The sequence below is a fragment of the Dendroctonus ponderosae genome, unplaced genomic scaffold, assembly GCF_020466585.1.
Source record: "Dendroctonus ponderosae isolate FM_Combo_2020 unplaced genomic scaffold, Dpon_F_20191213v2 Dpon_F_20191213_1, whole genome shotgun sequence".
In the NCBI taxonomy this organism is placed as follows: domain Eukaryota; kingdom Metazoa; phylum Arthropoda; class Insecta; order Coleoptera; family Curculionidae; genus Dendroctonus; species Dendroctonus ponderosae.
Window position 1 is genome coordinate 5887146 of NW_026017110.1, and position 19854 is coordinate 5906999.

The following is a 19854-nucleotide window of genomic DNA, read 5'->3' on the forward strand; positions in this document are numbered from 1 at the left end:
AAACCTCTCAGTTTGGAAAGCAGGAATTTTAGCTTGGAAGCTTTTTCTGAAAAATCATCCGGATTATTTAAATGCCGGATTATTTTTGTATGGGGCAATTCACCGGCTGTAAAGACACACTGCTTATGTGAATGGATAAAAAATGTCATCTTTCTAAACCCCTCAGTTTRGAAAATAGGAGTTTTTATTCAAGAGGATGCAGATTTYCCAGTAGAAAACCGCCAGTAATTTCACAATTTTCTGAAAAAGTTTCCGGGMTTTACATAAAAGCGCAATTCACCGGTTTTAAAGAGCCATTTATTCTCTGAATTGAGCAAAAATTTTACCTTTCTAAGCCTCTCAGTTTGGAAAGTRGTAATTTTTACTTGGCAGCTTGCAGGTTTACAACTCAAAAGCCATAAGCAAATTCGTAATTTTCTGMAAAAWCTYYSGTATTATTTAAATACCGGATGATTTTTTATAGAGCAATTCACCGGCTTTAAARAGACATTTCTTATGTGAATGGAGCAAAAATTTCAACTTTCTAAACCTCTCAGTTTAGAAATTAGGAAATTTTATCAAGTGCTTGCAGATTGCCCATTCAAAAGCCGCCGTAATTTGACAATTTTCTGAAAAATCAGCCGGGATTTATAAAACAGCGCAATTCATGGAGAAAGAAGTGGAGAAAAAAATCATTTTTCTAAACCTCACAGTTTGGAAATTAGGAAATTTTTTTCAAGAGCAGGCAGATTTACGTTTAGATTATTATTAAGTCAAAAGCCGCCAGTAAATTTTCAATTCTTTAAATTAATTTTTGAATTTCTAAATGGAATTTTTTGTCGCTACTTTTATTGAGAGTTTTCAGGTTGACGAGAAAACGTGAATGCAACTCCCGCAAATAACTGACAATCGTCTAAAAAAATAATACAAAATATGATTTTGTGAACGAACGTCCAGAGAAGCAAAAAAGTGCAGATCGCGTAAAAGTCCAAGTTTTGATTTTAAGTTTCTTTTCAATTTATCACAAAACGGCTCAAAAGTACTTCGTAATCTCACTTCCCAACATGAGTTTTCAGGGTGAAGAAGAATGGTTCAATTGAAATAAATTTTGTCTCGCAGCTTGATGTTGAAAAAGGCTGATTAAGCTGTAACTTTTTCAGGCGATTACTTTATACGAATCTGTATCAACATTTTGAGATCATGGAATATCCATACAATTATTTTTCCATGAGTACGACCTTTAGTATGAGTTACAAATCGCTTCCTTCGACAGTTTCGCGTTCAATTTGTTAGGAAACAAATTTGTTGGCAATTCGGCAAACACACCCTAGATTAGGGATGGGACATCGAGCTTCTAACATCGATGGTAGCCATCGATGTTCACATCGAAAGGTAATATCGATGTTAGGGAAACATCGAAGGCAGAACATCGATGTTCTGATAGTTTGCAGTTGCATACAAATTTCAAATTGATTAACTAAATCTTAAATTATTTTATTTTACTACTATGACATTTTAAAACAATWATTGTTAAATTATCGATTAAATGTATTCAACTTATAGTTGCCACGTTTTTTCGGTCAACTGATTGCAAAAAGRGGCTTTTTTCGGGTGCAGCTGGAAATGGGTCGCTATGCCGCGATATCGTTTGTATCGGCACTATSAAAGAGTTCGCAGAAATTTTTTCTATCTACATCAAATGTCCGATGTTTTAATTTCAGGATCTAACATTGATGTTTCATAGTCGCCCAAATTCCCAACATCGATGGTAAAAGTATCGAACACCGAACGAATTTCATCGATGTTTGCAAAACATCTCCCATCCCTACCCTGGATCATCGCGAGTCTAATAGAGAAATTACCTACTAAGAGCCTTCACAAGGCAGAAAAACTTTTTGGCTTTTGACACTGCTGTGCATTTTAAGTTTTGCAGAGCATAATGAAAAAACTAACCACAAATTCGCTGTAACGTTGCCAGGCTGGTCAACAAATATGTCTCTGTCTGGACTATGGTAGAATCGTAAGTTACTTACACCTCCTTCAGAAGAATGTTAATGCTCTTAACAAGTTTTGGAGCAGCCAAGCAACCTATCTGACAGGCAAAAGCGGAAAACTACGGGTTTTGATAAATCGAATTAAAATTCCAAACAATTAAAACTGTTGAACTATTGAAGGCATCACCACATAATGGTCCTTCGAGCCGGTTTGTTATCGGCATCACGTCGCTGCAACTGTGAACAATGGCCAGACTCCTGCGACCGTCCGACATGCTCTTCCGTTATGAAAGCCGAAGTAAAATGCCAACTTGCCAGCAGAATCGCAGTTATGTGAACCAAGTCAACAATTCTCCCCCACCCATCGACACACCTTTCAAGGTAGAGCGGACTAGGAGCTTTTACTAGTTGACTTTAGTTTGGAATTTAACTCGTTTTGTCGGCGTCGCCGTTTATTAGTGCGGTCGATAGAAAAGCGGGCTTTTCCAGCGAAAAATCGACATTTTCTCGCAGTGCGTAACTGTGAAAAGTGCCTGTTGTGGCTTAGTGGCTGGGCACCAAGAGAAACACCTGCGCACTCGCTCGACGCTATCCAAACTGCAATGGGGATTTGTTGGAAAATTATTAAGTTAGTTCAATGTTTGATTGGTAGTTTTAGGTGCCCAATTAATCCTCTCCTTTAGGATTAATTGGAGGAACTAAGAGTGCTGCTGGCGCCAAATTTGCTTTGAATTTTCAGCGGTTACTGATCATTCGCTTATGTCGTCCGGTGTCTTCCGCAGGAGTTATTTCGGCTAATAAAACACCTTTGAGGCGTGAAGAAGGTCAACAAACGTTTGCTGTTTAAAGAACATATTGGTCGATTTAAAGTCTCACCAAAAAAACGAAGCTCAGTTTTATGCCACGAACTTTTACCTTCAACTTTCCCGGGCATAAATTCATTAAAAAATTGCTTTATTGAATTGCAATTAGTATTCCAAGGTAACCGACAGAGGTGAATCAACAGAATACCTCGCAATGCATTTGTAGCTTTGATTCTTAATCTCTTACGGTAACGCTTTTTTATTACCAAAAAAACCATTCCGCATGCTGCTAATTTATCGTATCAACCGGATATTCTCACTAGACCTTTTTGAGTCGAATTTAGCGTTCAATTAATAAGGTTTCGCGAAAATGAATAATTTGTTATTGAAAACCGAACCGACACTCTTATAGCTCGTTTATTTGCCTTCACTTTATTGGGCAAACATCTGCTTGAATGTTTTTTGGCCCGATTTCAACTTAAAATCTCAAAGTCTTCAATATCCACTTGCATTTGATTGTGCAATATTAAGATTTGAAGTATAATCAAGGTACGCTTCACGAACACCTCTCAAGATGATCGGCATACGAGCTATCGAAACGTCAGGACCAATTTCCCATCGACAACGGTCTAATAACCTGAAAATAAACGTTCATTTTTACATCCTTCGAGAGACAACCAAGTGGCCTTCTTAGAAAGTGAACCTTCGATAAGGAAATTTCGGCAGTTTTCCCAAAAGGGTCCTGATTTCAAGAAGTTTTGAAGATCCGTTTTTCTTGAGTTTCAAAATTTACTCAAACATGGCTCATGACTCAGCATTGAAAATTCTATTCAGTGAAAACAACACGAGTGAGACAATTCGAGCAGTTTTGACACAGAAAGCGATATTTGAATATGAGACAGTCAGGTGCAAGATTATGTGAAATTTTCATATTTTTCGTCCTGTTTTTGCTCATTTCTCGTAAGCAAAATGAGCAAGAACGCTTATTTTAACGTCACTCCAGAGAGAACTAAATGGCCTTTATACAAAGTAAACCATCGATAAGAACATATTGGCAGTTTTCTCAAAAAAGTCTTGATTTTATGAAGTTTTGAATTTGCGTGTTTTTATTGAGTTTCAAAATCGACTCAAACATGACACTGCTTTTTTCGAAGTTTTTCAAGAACTATTTGAGCCACATAATTCGTTTTGGCATCGTTGGATAGAGAATTGAAAATTGGATTCAGTCGTAACAACATGAGTGAGGAAATTCGAGTAGTTTTGACCCAGGAAGCCAAATTTGAATATCACACATTGAGCAGCGGCGGATCGAGATTTCGAGTAGTAGAAATTCAGTCGTTTTGCACTCAACTTCGCTAGTGAGGCCGAAGCTTCTAAACCATCCCAAATTGCTTTGGAAATATTGCGTTTCACCCCCATAAGAATGCGTTTATTCCCTCGGAGAGTTGCTGATGAAGCTTCCTACATGTATTTTTTTTCGATGAATCCCGGTTTTGTCAGGTGGAAATCGGTTTATTTTACTGTCTGGTTTCCTGAAAGATTGCATTCCAAATGCACAGCGACTGGCGGAATAACTCCTCCCACGTTCATCGTTTTAATCTGATGTTTTACAGCAACGAAAGCAAGTGAATGTAAAAATGATTAGTTTCTGCTTCTGTGGTAGCTGTTTTATTATTTTTGTGATATTTTCAGAATTAGGCATTGTGGCCCACACCCAAGTTAACTGCGAAAAGGCCACAGGTTCGACACACCTTTCCCATAGCGTGCCATGTCCAAGTTTTCCAAGACCAGAATGTAAACAGCAAAATATTGATCCAGGAAAATAGTTGATCCACATGCTACGCACCAGATACTCTAACAAATGCGCTCGACGGGAAAAGTGAGCTTTCCACCTTACTTGTTGATTGTAATGTAAACTTTGCCCAAAAAAACCGAGTGTTGTGCTTTAGTGTTGGTTGTTACGTTATGTGCAAGTTTTGTGATCAATGATGGTAGTTTGGTGGTAAAATGGCAGCTAGTGAAGTGAAGCCTTTGTATTCGACATGTGTGGCCGTTTTGGGATTCATTTGCTTTGTTGTCGGGGCTACAGCAGTCGGAATACCCATGTGGGGATACTTTGGAACACCTGGATGGGGTAAGTTCAGGTTTTTTTCAAATAGTTCTGAAAAGGTTGAATTTTGGTGCGCTCTTCGGCTAGACAGCATCCTTTTGTGAACAAACCTTCCATTTGTGTCTTAAAAAAAAACCTGTCCAAACTGTTAAAATCACTTTATAACAGTACTTGCTGATTTTCAGTTTTACTCAGGTTAGCACTAGATAAATTTAGTACAAACAAGTTAAATTTTATATCAAAGTCAACAGTGTTGCGCTTTGCAAATCCAAAGTCGATAATCAAGCGTAAAGTCACTTGTTACGCCTGAAGAATCCTGAAAGATCGCCGAGTGGGTCGTTGGGTGCATTGTTTGACGCCATTGTTGCATGAATATAACTGTATAATCTCTATGACTGCTTTCTACCATTTTCGTTTAACTGAACTGATTTGACGAGCTTTTTATGGACCCGCTTGTCTAGCGGGACTCAATTACCGCACATCTGGTCAGATTTATTTACTTTCCACGTTAAGAAAATTTTACTTAGAACTTGAAAAAACGGTTGCGGGCACATTTTGCATCCAGTTTTTTGAAAATAAATTCCCCAGAAACGAAAAATGCTTTACAAGTCCATGGTTGTGCGTTTAGTAAAGAAGGGTGCGCTCAAAATGTCGAGAATGAATGTCGTCAAAGTATCTTCAACCTTCAAAAGTTCATTCAAGTCACATGAAAACCGGAATTTGGTGCGCTCGCTTCGTAAATCTACAGTCAGAAATGAACGCATTTACGCAACTACAGACTTTTCAACAAAAAATTCCAACTTCCAATGTAAAGCCAGTGGAAACTTGAAACATTGATATTCTGTAAAAGACGTTTTTTTTTTAAATGAAATGTTGACGCAAAATTGCACCTAAATGTCTGATATTCAAATTTCGTGTGACTGTGAAAAATTATCCAGAGTTTACTCACGCACGTTGTTATAACTAAAACGAATGACCAATTCTCTATCCAATGATGGAAAGTCGAACTCTGTGGCTCAAATGGTTCTCGAGCAACGCCAAAAATACCGCAAACAGGCAAAACTGAAACCCTTGGCTTTTTTTAACAAAAAACCTAAAACTGGAACTTATATTTGCATATCTGAAACGGTTCTTTGGAGACAAGCTCCAAATGAGCTTGACGTAAAAATATACGAAGCCGCCCAAAATATTCCCAAACTTTCAAAATTTCTGGTGAAGCAATCAAGGGTTTAATCGGATCCCAGTGCACACTACCAGTAAGCTGATGCTTATTCTATTGAATACTGGAACCCAAATTTCCATAGCTGAAGCAGTTTTTTAGCAAAAAGCTTCAGATGAGCTTGATGTAAAAATGTAAAGCCGCCCAAAATATTGCCAAAGTTTCAAAATTGTCTACGAAAGAACCAATAGCTCAAATCGATACCAAATCCAGCCCTACAAGTCAGTTGATGAATATGGGACTAAAAATTCTACATGTACATGGCAACCAGGGGCAAAGTAATGCTAAGCTTACCGAAACCTGCGTAGTGCCACCCGGAAAAGAAGAAGAAAATGTGTTTATTACAGCAGGAGATCTGTCCAAAGTCAAACTTATTTGAAATCAGCCGAGCAAAGAGGGAGAAACATAAAGAATTCATAAAACTTCAGGTGCTTGTCGGAAAACTTCTCAATTCAGGCTAAAACATTTATAGATTAGGGATCATTCTCACCAGCTCTTTGCAAGCTGGCGCCCCATCGTCCATCTTCTACCCATAAATGCTCAAAAAGATCACAACACTTTCAAAAGCTACTGCACTTGCCATAAGGCCACAATGATTCGACATTTCTCATCTAGAACACAATTCACAGGACACAAAGGATTATCGACCAATTTCGTCCACTGTCGATAGCAAAGTGAACACTTTTCGAGCAAAAATGGACACCGAACTACTGAATAAATTGAAATTCAACACAGTGTTACCCAGGCATATGTCTGAGTTTTTCGATTAGCTTCCGAGTAGATTTTGATTTGAGAGTATTTCATGAACGTTTTTAAGGTTATTTGTCACTCACTTTGTCGATTTATAATTCAGCTCGATGCTCGAAAAATCCCACATTTGCCAGCAAATTTGCACCAAAATTTTCAGCTCGATTTTCTTGAAAATTCGGCAAGAGTCCGATATGCTTACAATGCAAACAAGCAACTAGGCAAAAGAAGAGAAGACTATCAACGAAGAAAGAAAGAAATACAGAAAATCCCAATCAAAATTCATTTTTTCTTCCTATGCTTTTTCTTAACTTTATTCTGATCTGCATGATTTTGTGTAAAAAAGGTTTTTTGTAGTTTTGCAACATTTAAGTTTCTGCTTATCTTTTAACTGCCTTCGATTATTAAAATCGACATAAAAATTAAAAGATGTAATTTTCTCCATACCAAACACCTCATTGGCGTTGCCATTTCATGATTATTTCCTGGTTATTGATTGGTCACTTCCATTGTTCGGATCTGTGATGCAAAAATTAATCATTCAAAAACCCTGCACCGTTCCATCTCTCTACTCTCCATAGATATATTTAGAAATTTTGATAAATACTTAATACCACAAGCTGAAAATATAGAAATTTCCGAACAAAGCAACTGAGAAGCCAGCGTTTTGATCTAAACCCTTGTTGGATATTCTGCTTGATTGCATAGCTACAGAGGAAGTGAAATCATGACACAATAACCCAGAAAATTGGCCATTTTGGGCGAAACTCATCATATGTTTTTGTCGTATTCGAGCGAAATTACCACGAGCAATGGCACAGTTGATGGCGCAATGTAAAAACTCATTTAGCATTAGATTGTAAGTGTATTTTGCGATTCGGGTCAATATCATTTATAAAGGAAGCTCGCTCCACTTGCCGCAACAGTCGCTGATGGAAAGTCTACAAGGTATCTTTTACAGGAAACATAAAACCTTTGCGGTGATGTTGCCGAATTTACCTTCTCCTACGTAAGGAATACTGCTTATTACTGGCTGAAAATAAAAGCCCTGACAATTCACCACTGGAATACTTTTTTGGGAATATGCGTCACTTCACATTATAATAACCCAGTAAGGCAATTTAAGCAGATTTTAAATTGAAAATATACAAAATCCACGGAACACAATGCCAGTAAGAAACCTAGATAAGTTTCGAAACACCTAGCGGTTATTTGCATGAATAAAACAACCAAAATACGGTTCTTTACCAACTGGGCAACAACCTTTACAAATGGAAAGGATGATCATTTGTTATGCGAAGAACGATGTCCAATATTTGGAGTACATTTGTAGTTGTTGGCGCACTTGGGGGTTTTAGAAGGGCATCATTTTGCGATTATTATGCAGTTGTTCTATTTTTTTCCATGGGGATTATCTAGTTCTATGACCTCGACGCCTTACCGAGGATAAGCATTTTACTATCAAAACCTGTAAACGACTGCAGAGGTTTATGACCTAAAATTTCCCGGTTAAGAGTGGCGCAATATTATGGCCACGGTTGTACCAATTAATTGAGTACAACAGACGAGTTTTTGTCCTAGAATATGTTCGAAACAAAACGTTCGCCTTAACGCGAAAACACCTTTAGGCAGGTAGCTGAAAATAAACACTTCAGGGTGCCGGATTTTCACATTAACTTCCCGTTGGAAAGTAAGGAAAATTGTGGCAGGCAAAATTTAATTTTCGAGGCGGCTGACTTTGGAACGGGGGTTGTGGGGTTGCTTCGTTATTTTCCATTTAGGCTCGCATATTTTGCATGCCGATAAATTGTACCGGCGCGAATGCAAGAATTTGGCCCAAATTGTTTAGTTCATCAGTTTATCAGTTTCTGCGAAATATTCTCCCATTTCACCCTCTTCTAACAATTTCCTTGACACCTCAACTGTACTTGAATAAAACGATGCAATAAAATGCAGGTTGCAAACACGTTGCAGTAGTTAAATTTAATCTGAAATGAGTGCCGATTGCATTGTCAAGAAAGGCATTTTCAAGTGCTTTTAAAAGCCATAACAAAGCAATTACGTTGTTTCGAACAGTGAATGACTGATAACATTATTCAGGCTTGACCTAAAACAGATTGACCGCCCATTAATGTTAATTGCGATTATTTAGTAGTAGGTAGATGTGGTATGCGAAGTATTTCGGTTGTGAAAATATGTTATGGTTTACTTACAATTTTTGATTGTACTAAATAATAAAATCCAAATAGTTGGTTTTTTTCTAAGCTGCAACAACTGTTCTGTGTCAATTTTATACTATGAAAACCGTGTTTTCCTGCCAAACAACTATCTTGTTTTTTGTTTTAGCAGTTTTTTTCCAAGCTTTATTCAGGTTTTGTGTGCTTCTCCGGTTCAATGATTGTTGTTTTCACTTAGCAGGCCTCTTTCGTCGGAAGGTCTCACGCTTTCTTCTTCTGGATCTTCAAGCTCTTCTGTGAGTCGCGTATTGGAAGTTGAACTTCATTTCGTAGCCAGTTATGTTGGTCGTCCATTGTCCTGTTTTCTTAACAACTTCGCCTGTTGTATTTTTAACATCTTCTTTATCTACTTCTTCATCAAACTATGGAGTGCTCTTTAGGAGTTTTGAAGTATTTTTATTGAAATGTTCGACGCATCTTTAGTGCCTGCTTCCAAGTTCGCCTGGGGTCATTATTTTAACTTCAATTCCTCTGAGTCGGCGATCGCAGCGAGTTTTGGGCGTTAAAATATGAGTTATATCACCCTTACTGAACCTGGCTGACTTTTTATGGAAAACTCGCTTTCAGTGTTTCAAGTTTCAGGTTTCCAGGATTTTTTCGGTTACTAAGGCGAATCGAGGTAAACACGAGTTTTTCCACAATTCGTCAAGAAAAAACAAAAAATTTCTGAATGGGGTCGATAACATCACTCGGAAGAGAAAATCGGCTGTTTTTCTATTGAAGTGAGGAAAAACTCACTTCAGTAGGAAATTTTTGGGAGTTTCCAGGATGTTTCCAGAACAGGAAGCGATTGGCCCTTGGTAAATATAGAGACATTTCAGAAAATGTGTTAGGGAAAAACCAAAAATATCTCAAGCCTGCCCGGATTATCACTCGAAAGAGAAAATCTGCGGCTTTAAATGAGGAAAACCTCACCTTAATAGGAAATTCCTAGCAGTTTTCAGGATTTTTTCAGATACTAAATCGAACCGGTTGATCGTTGGACAACACGGATTTTTTAAAAATTCGTCAAGGAAGAACCAAAAGTTTATCAACCAGACCCATAAGATCACTGGAAAGAGAAATTCTGCGGCTTTAAGCGCGAAAATCCCATTTCAATAGGAAATTCCTAAGTTTCCAGTATTTTTCAGTTACAGACGAGACGATTGGCTGTTGAGAAACACACATTTTTCAAAAATTTACCAAAAGAATGCCGAAAATTCTACAATCGAGCTTCTAATATTACTCGAAAGAGAAAATGCGCTGCTTTAAGTGTGGAAAACGCATGTCAATAGGATCTTTCTGGGAGTTTCCCCAGGATTTTTTTAGTTACGAAGAGGCGATTGACCGTTCGTAAACACGGATTTTGCAAAAATGTGCCAGGAAAAAACGTAAAATTCCTAAGACTGTCCATAATATCTCTCGAAAGAGAACGTCCGCAGCTTTAGGTGAGGAAAGACTGACTTTTATAGGCAATTTCTGGAGGTTTTCAGGATTTTTCAGTTTCTAAGACGAGTCGATGGCTGATGGAAAACACGAAGTTTTCAAAAATTTGTCATGGAGAATCCAAAAATCCCCGGATCCAGCCCATAACATCACTCGAAAGAGAAAATCCGCTGCTTTAAGCTAGGAAAACTCACTTTAATAGGGAATTTCTGGGAACTTCCGCGATTTTTTCAGTTACTAAAGCGAGGCGATTGGCCACTGGAAAACACGACTTTTTTAAAAATTTGGAAAGAAAAATTCAAAACTCCCACAATCCGACTCATAACATCACTCGAAAAAGAAAATGCGCTGCTTTAAGAATGGAAAAACTTACTTTAATACGAAACTTCTGGGAGTTTCACGGCTTTTTTCGGATACTAAAGCGACGCGATTTGCCAAGCACCAACTTTTTAAAAATTTTCCAAGGTAAAACAAAAAATCCCTCAATACGGCCCATAATATAACTACAAAATGAAAATCTGCTGATTTAAGTGAGGAAGAAAACACTTTAATAGAAAATTTCCAGGATTGTTTCAGTTACGAAAAGCTTGTGTGCCTTTTTTGACTCTTCCAATTACCGGTATCTCCAATAACCCGAAAATCCGCGGAAAATACGACTTTTAACTTCCCAAGCCAAGCTTTACCCACAACTGAAAGCACTAAAAAATCGAGTTCTAAGTGCACATCGCTTGGCCACTTTCAGCATCGCATCGCCCAGCACGCCCCCTTATGTGTCAGTTTAATTCTGAGTTTCTCCAGCAGCATAAAGAGGTTATTCTGGGTAAAATTCCTTTCAAAATTGTGAAACTTCTCAAATACAAAAGAAGCTTGTTCAATCGCCTGCAACACAAACAGGGCATTTTAACCAAACAAACGTGGTTTCAAATAAAGCGCAAAAGCACAGTGCAGCCGAGAAATGTGCTGCTCCCAACTGAGAATGGCGCAAAATTAATTTGTTGTCCCCAAAACCTAAATGTGAAAGTCCTGCTGGTTTAATATTCTTCTCAGCTCACTATCAGCTAATTTTCTGGCAGGGCCCAACAGCTGTCTGGAGCTTGCAGAATAATTGGACAATAGCAGTTAACTGCCTCTATATTTCAAGTTTTCTAATAATACTTTGCCATTTGTCGACTACTCTAAACGCGGCACAAACAAATTAAAACCAGCGCAATTCCATTTTTCAGTTTCAATTTTCCGCGTTATGTTTAATTATTATATTATTATCAAAGCCACAGCCATTCTCCCTTCGCATTTGAACATGTCGCTGGGCAGATGACGTGCAGGACGCAAATGTAATTGGAATACATTGTGTGGTTGCAATTATTATGCTTCCCATACATATATATGAATTAAATTGTCAGTAAAAATTACCTTGAGTCGCTTCGTTTCCCGTTGAAATAAAAAATTAGCTAAAAATAAATTTAGATGCTAAAGTGCTGCAACAAACCTAATTTTTTTCAAGTACTTGAAAGTTTACTTTGGGGCGACCAGTTGAATTTAACGGCTGTACAAGTGGGGCTTTAATAGCGTCGTTTTATGGTTTTCAACATCAACCATTTTGCAAATGGTGTGTTTGCGTGCAACAAGGCGGGTTATCCAACGTGGGTGTTAGAATGAGCCAAAGCGCCTTGCGGCAAAGTCCGACTGGTGTGTTTCATCTCCTTCCATTTCACGCATTTTCGGTTCCTTCTCAGCGCTGATATTAGAACTCGTTCATCCAACATCTAAGCCTGATATACAGTTCATACTTACCACAATAATTCCAAATTGCATAATCCGAAGTGTCTTGAAAGCTTTTGCATGTAGCAGGGATTATTTTCACTGCAGACTCTCGACTTAATGAAGCAAAATGGCTAATCCAAGCACGCGTTTTCATGGCAATAAGTGAGGGTAAATGCATTTTTTGCTCCAAATTACATTATTTTTTTATTGCGAACAGTACTTCATTATGCGTTGAAATAATGCAAAACAGGGCAGATGAAATAGAACCGTGTCTCGGTTTTTAAACAGGCTCGTCTCGTACTTTCAACACACTTTGAATAACGTGGTTTTTTCTACCATAGAAAGTCGAAACTGTAGCAAAAGTTGCAGGTTTCACCCTCAGTTTCCCAAGGGAAGTCGTCGCTGTCGATTTAAATTTAGCTCGCATAAGATAGGGAGAACGTAAAAGTTCTAAATTAAATTTGATATCTGAGATGAAAACGAGCACTTTGATTTATGCTATCGATCGAGCGAAAAAACTGCTTAAAGTAATATTTCCAACTAATCAGAGTTCTAGAATGAGCTTTCACATGCACTTTTCTGGTATAGATGTGAAGCAGAAGACCATTTTTTTAAAAGCCGAAATGGGAAATTCAGTAATTCAAAGCCATTTGATGTTAGAAAGTTGACCTGCAACATTCTCGTGAGAACAATCGGATATCAGCATCCGGCGGTTGTAAAGCAATTTTCTAAAAGCCATTGTTCTTTCCGGACAAATCGAGGCTAAATATTACTGGAATTTGTCGATTATCCATTAATAACTAGGTGGTAAAGTACGGTTTGTTGCAGGAGTTGGAGATGACAATGGATACTTTGGACCTTGGAAAACCTGCAAATTCCTGCTCTACAATAGGGAAAGGTGTGAGGAAGGCGTTTCAAGATTCCGGGCATCTGGTAAGAATTAAATGTTCATTTTTTGCACCTGATTATTCGGGTTAATTCCTGGCCTAGCAGTAAACGTTCCATCCAAAGCTACAGGTAAAAATCACTTGGCTTTCGGTCTGGGGTTTCGCAGGCCATCTGAATCCTTCTGCTCAAAAACCTGTTTATAAAACGTCTGACTGTTATTTGGTTAAAATACTTCATACGTTAAATTGTGCTTGATAATCAAATGGAAAATGGTCTGTTGCACGCTCACCATAATAAGTTGCGTAGTTTTAGCCCATGCAAGTTGCGCAACTGTTGAAAACCAAACCACCAAACCAACAAATTTCACAAGACCCAGTAACTCATCAACAATGATAAATTAACGACAATTTTCCACATATTACTAGCCTAATTGTAAAATGAGTTCACACATATACACCGAACAGGTTTTCCCTGATAATTGACTTAAAGGTCAAGCTTGGCCTCTAGTGACTTGGATGGCAAAGTATTCGTCATCAATAAACAAGGCCATTAATAAATTAAGGCTGGAATCGACAACAACAAACACATGCTTACTCAGGCTATTATATGCGTAAAATTTCGTAACAACTTTGACTTTGGGTGTGTAAAATTTTCTTGAAAATGCATCCAATGTTTGATCTAGTGATTTTTCTAAACGCCCTTCTACTAGCATCTTTCTTCAATCAGAGAAAATTTAGGGTTTAATGTAGTTGCTCTAGTCAAAAACTTGGAAGTTATGATGATTTGGAGGTCAAAAAGACGCACAAAATACTTTTAATTTTTACCTCGATTAACTCATTTCCGATATAGAACATGAGATTGTTAGCAAAGTGCATTCTCGACACAATCACTGTCTATAAGCAAATTTGTATTTGCAACAGTTTGAAAGGAAATGGGCCCTATACTTCCACTTTTTACCCTGTAACTCGGTCAGTTATCAACGATTTTCAGAAATTCGAAAATTCTTAAAAAGGCCATAGATTTGGCGTAAAAAGTTGTTTCGGGGCCAAATTTCATTTTGGTCACCGTTTCAGTGCCAGGGGCGTTTACMTTTTCGAAGATCTGAAGCGCTCATGTTTGTTCCACTTGACCYCTTGAAAAATAAATCGTGATAAACTTACTACTACTTACTAACTTCTTTTAATTATAATACAYATTTTTTACCATTKACAAGTAATTTATTTAATTTAGTTGCTGTTTGGGTGGCCGGACTAGTCGCATCCATAGCTGTGGTAGTGCTGGGCATTTTCTGTATTCTCAGTGTCTTGCAGCTGGCCATGATCAACTCCAAAGAACAAGTAGTGTTAAAATACAGCGCCACAGTCCTCACTAAGGTCGTAATGGCCTTTGTATCAGGTAGGTTGTATTCCAGTGCTATTTAAATGACCCAAAACAATCATATGAATTTTTAAGTGATTTGCCTTTGTTGATTGTTCTTAAGTATTTTTTTCTGAAAATTTCATACCATCAATGCCTTTCACTTTTTTCTAGTTATTAGCTAATTTGATCAACTTTTTATTATCAATTTTACTTTATCGTTCGTTTTGTTGTTTCAGCTCTACTTGCAATTGTAGCGGCCAGTCTATTTGCAACTCAAATTGACGATGAAAGAAATGGCTTTGAAGTTACCAGAGGACCAGGGTTTTATCTAGAAGTAAGTGCATTTGGTGTATTGAAAATTTGCCTTTTTGTATTAAAAATTGCGCTCAAATTGGAGCCTCGGCAAATTTTTTACATTCCTTTGAACTTGTAAAACAAATCGTCAAAATTCTTACCCATCTCCAAAAAAAAATGCATAACTCCCAAACCATATAGAGCAGCAAATGAAAATTTATACACAGTGTAAACACTAGAGACGGTAGTATATGGTCTAAATTTCACTGAAGTTAAAGAATATGCTGATTATTCACTGCCGTTTATAACAAAAGTTGCAAAACGAATCTTTATGATTCTTACACATCTACAAGGAAAAAGTCATGACTTCCAAACCATATAGAGTGACAAATTCAAATTTATACACAGTGTAAACATTAGAGACTGCAGTATATGAACCGAATTTCACTCGATTTGAAGTATTGGCGGATTTTGCACGAATTTTCAAAATTCTTTCACAACCACAAAGAAAAATGCGCAAGTTCTAAACCATATAGAGTAGTAACTTCAAATTTATCCACAGTGTAAACACTAGATACGGCAATATATAGACCGACTTTCACTCAAATTAAAGTGTCGGCGCATTTTTCACAATCGTTTAATTTGAAACTTGCAAAACGAATTTTTCAAATTCTTTTACACCCCAAAAAAAATGTGGAACTCCTAAACCATACAGAGTAGCCACCTCAAATTTACACACAGTGTAAACACTAGATACGGCAATATACAGACCGAATTTTACTCAAATTAGAATATCGGCTGATTTAACCAATCATTTATATTGAAAATTGACAAACCAATTTTTTTAATTCTTTTACACCCCTCAAAGAAAAATTCGGAACTTCCAAACCACATAGAGTAGCAACTTCAAATTTACCCACAGGGTAAACACTATATACTGTAACATGCAAACCGAATTTAAGTCAGATTGGTGTATCGCTGACTGCTTCACAATCGTTTATCTTGAAGCTTGCAAATCGAATCTTCAAAATTCTTACACATCCCCAAATAAGCAGGAAAAAAATAGTATTTAACTAAAATAGACACAGCTTTCCTTTAGTTCAATTAAAAATATTTTTGTATGTATGCACATATGTAAATATGTATCTATTATAATTTTTATCCTCCGCGGTATATCTATCCCACTTTCAAGTAATATTTATATGGGGATATAGCTCAGTGGTAGAGCATTCGACTGCAGATCGAGAGGTCCCCGGTTCAAACCCGGGTGTCCCCTGGCTAACTTTTTTAAATTGCTTTTTTTAAATTCCTTTCAATAACTAATGGAGAACTAATAACTAAACGAAACGTTTAAAATTAATTAAATGATAATAAATTAACTTATGAATAATAAATACAAATTTTATAAATCTAAATCAAATTATATTCACATCTGATAATTTTTTTCTAAATTTTGGCTATTGTGTTGGTTTTATTTATGTTTTACGTCTTCATTTTTTTCTAAATATTCTTTAAGGCAATATAAGACATTATTTTAAATATGTATAAGTAGAGTTTCACAGTGTTGAACATCAAGAAGGAATTTAAAAAATTTCCTTTTTTATAACACACTTTCAACAGTGAAGAGAAATTGTAATTTTTGGTCCAGCGATTTTGACCTTATGGACATCATCAGGGCTTGCAAAAAAACAATTACTGAAGCGCTAAATATTGCAGCGCGTTTTGGTCCTTAACAGCTTGTTTAATGCTGTTAAGGAGTTATTGTTGAGTTAATTTAATTAATTAACTTATTGTTAATGAGTTAAAAAGTTAAGTTAAATTATTGATTATGTTCTCTGGGCTTTTACTCCTTAGCCTTTGCATGCTAAAGTTTCACTGTTGTAATTACTTGAGTGTATTACATAAAAAAGCTTGATTAATAACAAAGATTAACAAAAGCATATGAAATCAGTATAAAAATCCACAACAAACCAACGATATAGATTAATAAAATAAAAAAATTTAAACTTTCAGGTTTTATCGATAATTCTCAATTCCTGCCTATGTGTTATGTCCCTTTATGACATGTTTTTCTCCCGACGGGAAGGAGGCGATCCGACAACAACGTCGATGCCCGTCGAACCCACAACGTATGGAAATCCAGGATTTCGGGATCGAGGCACGAATGGTAAGTCCAGATTTTTTACACGGTCGCACAAATCGACCTTTTGATATTGGTAGCAAACTCTACTAGCTTAAGCTACTGAGAAAGTCAACAGAATGGAAAAAGCGCTGGAAAATTTTCCTTGTATCTTTCCTAAAACAACCCAATCAACCATAAAACTGTTTTAAAAGCCGATATTAAATCCTATTGCTGGACCCTATAAAGGGCGTATAAAAGATAAAAGATCGGTATTTCCTCAAAGCCATTTTCGCTGCGTAAAAGTCTTAATGGGGTAAAAAAGGGAAAGGTATCAAGACCAACAAAATCCCTATTACCTTTGCCATAAAATATTTAATGACCTTCTTGAATTTTCCGGACTATCCATCTTCAACGCCATAATGCCTCAAAGTGATATTTTTTTATATTCTGCTACCTCGCGATTTTGTCTTCTGCCGGCAATATGAGTGGAAACAGAAAATTGTCAATAATTTTGTTCGATTTTCAGGTGGCATTTCCATGACGGACGCCAGTGGAAAACCTTATACAGGGGCGTCCAATGGATCGATGGCTTCCATGAACACCACATCCACCACATTGGGTTCGACTAATGGGTCCACTGTAGGGTCTTCCATTGGAACTGCAAGGTATTTTTGAAAAAATTAAACACGCTTTGAGAGGTAAAATTAATAAAGCTGTTAAATATTTAACCCGGTAAAAATATGCCAATTTTCACGGGAATATGAGCGAAAATTTCAATCTGCTTCCCGAAGCGATCATTCTTGGCATACATAAAAGTGGACGCTCCGACTAAGAGGAATTTACATGACAGTCGATCTAAAGCCGCAGAGTGTAATTTTGAACTGAAAATTTCACATTTGTCAGGTTGTGTTGATTTGAATACCCGATTTCTTGCGTAATAAGAATACTTCATTCCCGAAACTCAGCTAGTGTGAATAGTCAATTACAAATGCAAAAGTATTGGCTCAAAATGTTGCAAAAGTGCTGCAGGTTTTCGAACTTTCTGTTCTTGGGTCACGTTTCGTCATATTTTAGCCATTATCAGGTGTTAAATAATAGATATAACCGAAACAATGACCCAAGAAAAACTTGCTGTGCTTGATTCCGCAAACTAAGTTTTAATAGATTTTCAACGAAAATGGTACAGTTTTTGGTCAATTTTTTTTCGAAAAAGACACTGTTGTCCTTGGGACAACGTTTCGGCTATAGTTTAGTGATCCAGTATTTTAAAGCTCTGAAAATGGCTAAAAGATCGAAACGTTGTTGCAAGAAAGACAGGGCTTTTTTCCAAAAATTTCTGATAAAAAAATCGCCCCATTTTTGTCCAAAGCCTTTTATATTTTTTGGGCCATCGTTTCGTCCACATTTATGCCGTCATCTGAACTCTGGGATAAAATATACCCCAAACGTTGACTCAAGAAAAACGGTGTTTTTCCCAAAATGTTTTGATCAAAAACTACGTCATGTTTGTCGGAGTCGAAGAAATTTTTTTTCGTAAATAAGCACTTTGTGACCATGTTTTTTTATCATGAGGCCTTCCAGAGCCCTGATAATCGCTTAAATATGGGCGAAACGTTGCTCGAAAAAAATCAAAAACATCTCTGAAAGGCTTCCAACGAAAGACGTGCAGTTTTAGGTGACCGATTTTTGCAGCAACTACTTCGGTGCAAAAAATACGATTTTTCACCGCAAGTCCGCCACAAGAAAATTCAGTCTTATAAAGTAAAAAAATAAATAAAATATTGTATTTATTTTTCAGGTCGCCACTACGGAGCAGCTTAAAGAAACCTAAACCGAAAGATGGATTGGGAATCCAAAATCCTGGATTCAGTGGAACTTCTCCCACACTAAATCGTAATGGAAGCACGAAGAAAGTGCGCATACAGACTCACAGTACCGAAGTGTAATTAGCCAAAATTCGCACACTTTAGAAAACGTTCCAATGTGGTTAATACAGGGTGTTTTAGTGGCAACCGTTCAATCGTTGTTATAATCAATTGATATTTTCGTTATAAAACTTGTCTTTGTTACACATTTATTAAATGTTTAGGCCTGCTTTAACTAAACGTGTCCATTTTCTAGTCTATCTGGAAATTATCTTTGTGTATTTACTTTATTCCTTTGTTATATTTTGTATAGTTATTGCTTTACTAGTCCGGGTAGCAATTAAATAAACAACCGGTAGAGAAATATTATTTTAAAGCACACCAGAAAGTAAGGATCAAGAGGCGATACGCAATTTATTTTATTTATTGTTCGGGTATCAAACTAATCGTTTGGTGTATTTCTTCGTTTACAGTGTGTTAATTTATCCAAAGATAGGAAGGTTGAGTTTCTCCTGAGAAAAGCTTTACACACTAAACATGATTAGTTCTTTCCCCGACTTGTATATAATAGTATATTAAGAATTTACATTCCCTATCCGTCCATTTTGTTCATAATGTTTATTAAGTTTTAAGAAATTCTTTTTTGGACATTATTTAGCGTTTTATCTGCTGTTGGTTTTCTGTGTTAACACATCTATATATTTTATATAAAGCGACTAAACCAGCAAACTGAACTTGAAATGTTGCTCGTTGTTCTGGCAGTACGAAGGAAAAACTGGCCCAGAATTTTGGAAAAATCCACCCAAAATGGTTGTGAAGTTGTTCAATGTAGAATCAGCTCCTAGTTCTGAGTGGTGAGCTTGAGTCGAACAACAGATTGTTTTATTGGTTTTCTCTTCAAACCCGAAAAACATGAAATAATTGTGGCCGAAATCTGGCTCGTAATGTATTGTTAATAGTATTTTGTCATGTATTTTATTATGTAAATGTGGTTTTTATAAATCTTGTGATACGAAGCAAAATACAAATCTGAATTTAAGTGTTCGTCCAA

At 36.8% G+C, this 19854-nt stretch overlaps 1 protein-coding gene and 1 non-coding gene across 2 annotated transcripts; both read left to right on the plus strand.

Annotated features, from left to right (window-relative positions):
- Positions 1-2364: 2364 nt before the first annotated feature.
- LOC109534928 lies at positions 2365-19842 on the plus strand. The gene is made up of 8 exons (XM_048661176.1): positions 2365-2601; positions 4469-4910; positions 13104-13208; positions 14394-14558; positions 14759-14856; positions 16830-16983; positions 17465-17603; positions 18737-19842. Exons 2-8 carry the CDS (start codon positions 4784-4786, stop codon positions 18882-18884), a joined length of 936 nt encoding a protein of 311 aa, XP_048517133.1. The 5' UTR covers positions 2365-2601; positions 4469-4783; the 3' UTR covers positions 18885-19842.
- Trnac-gca lies at positions 16021-16092 on the plus strand. The gene has a single exon. It is a non-coding gene; the product is annotated as a tRNA-Cys (tRNA).
- Positions 19843-19854: the final 12 nt, after the last annotated feature.

Excerpts from the sequence above, each read along its gene's own strand:
- LOC109534928 (XM_048661176.1), top strand. The coding sequence starts at position 4,784 with ATGGCAGCTAGTGAAGTGAAGCCTTTGTATTCGACATGTGTGGCCGTT. Across the intron at positions 4,911-13,103 it reads CTTTGGAACACCTGGATGGG|GAGTTGGAGATGACAATGGA; the intron begins GTAAGTTCAGGT and ends GGTTTGTTGCAG. Across the intron at positions 14,857-16,829 it reads GACCAGGGTTTTATCTAGAA|GTTTTATCGATAATTCTCAA; the intron begins GTAAGTGCATTT and ends TTAAACTTTCAG.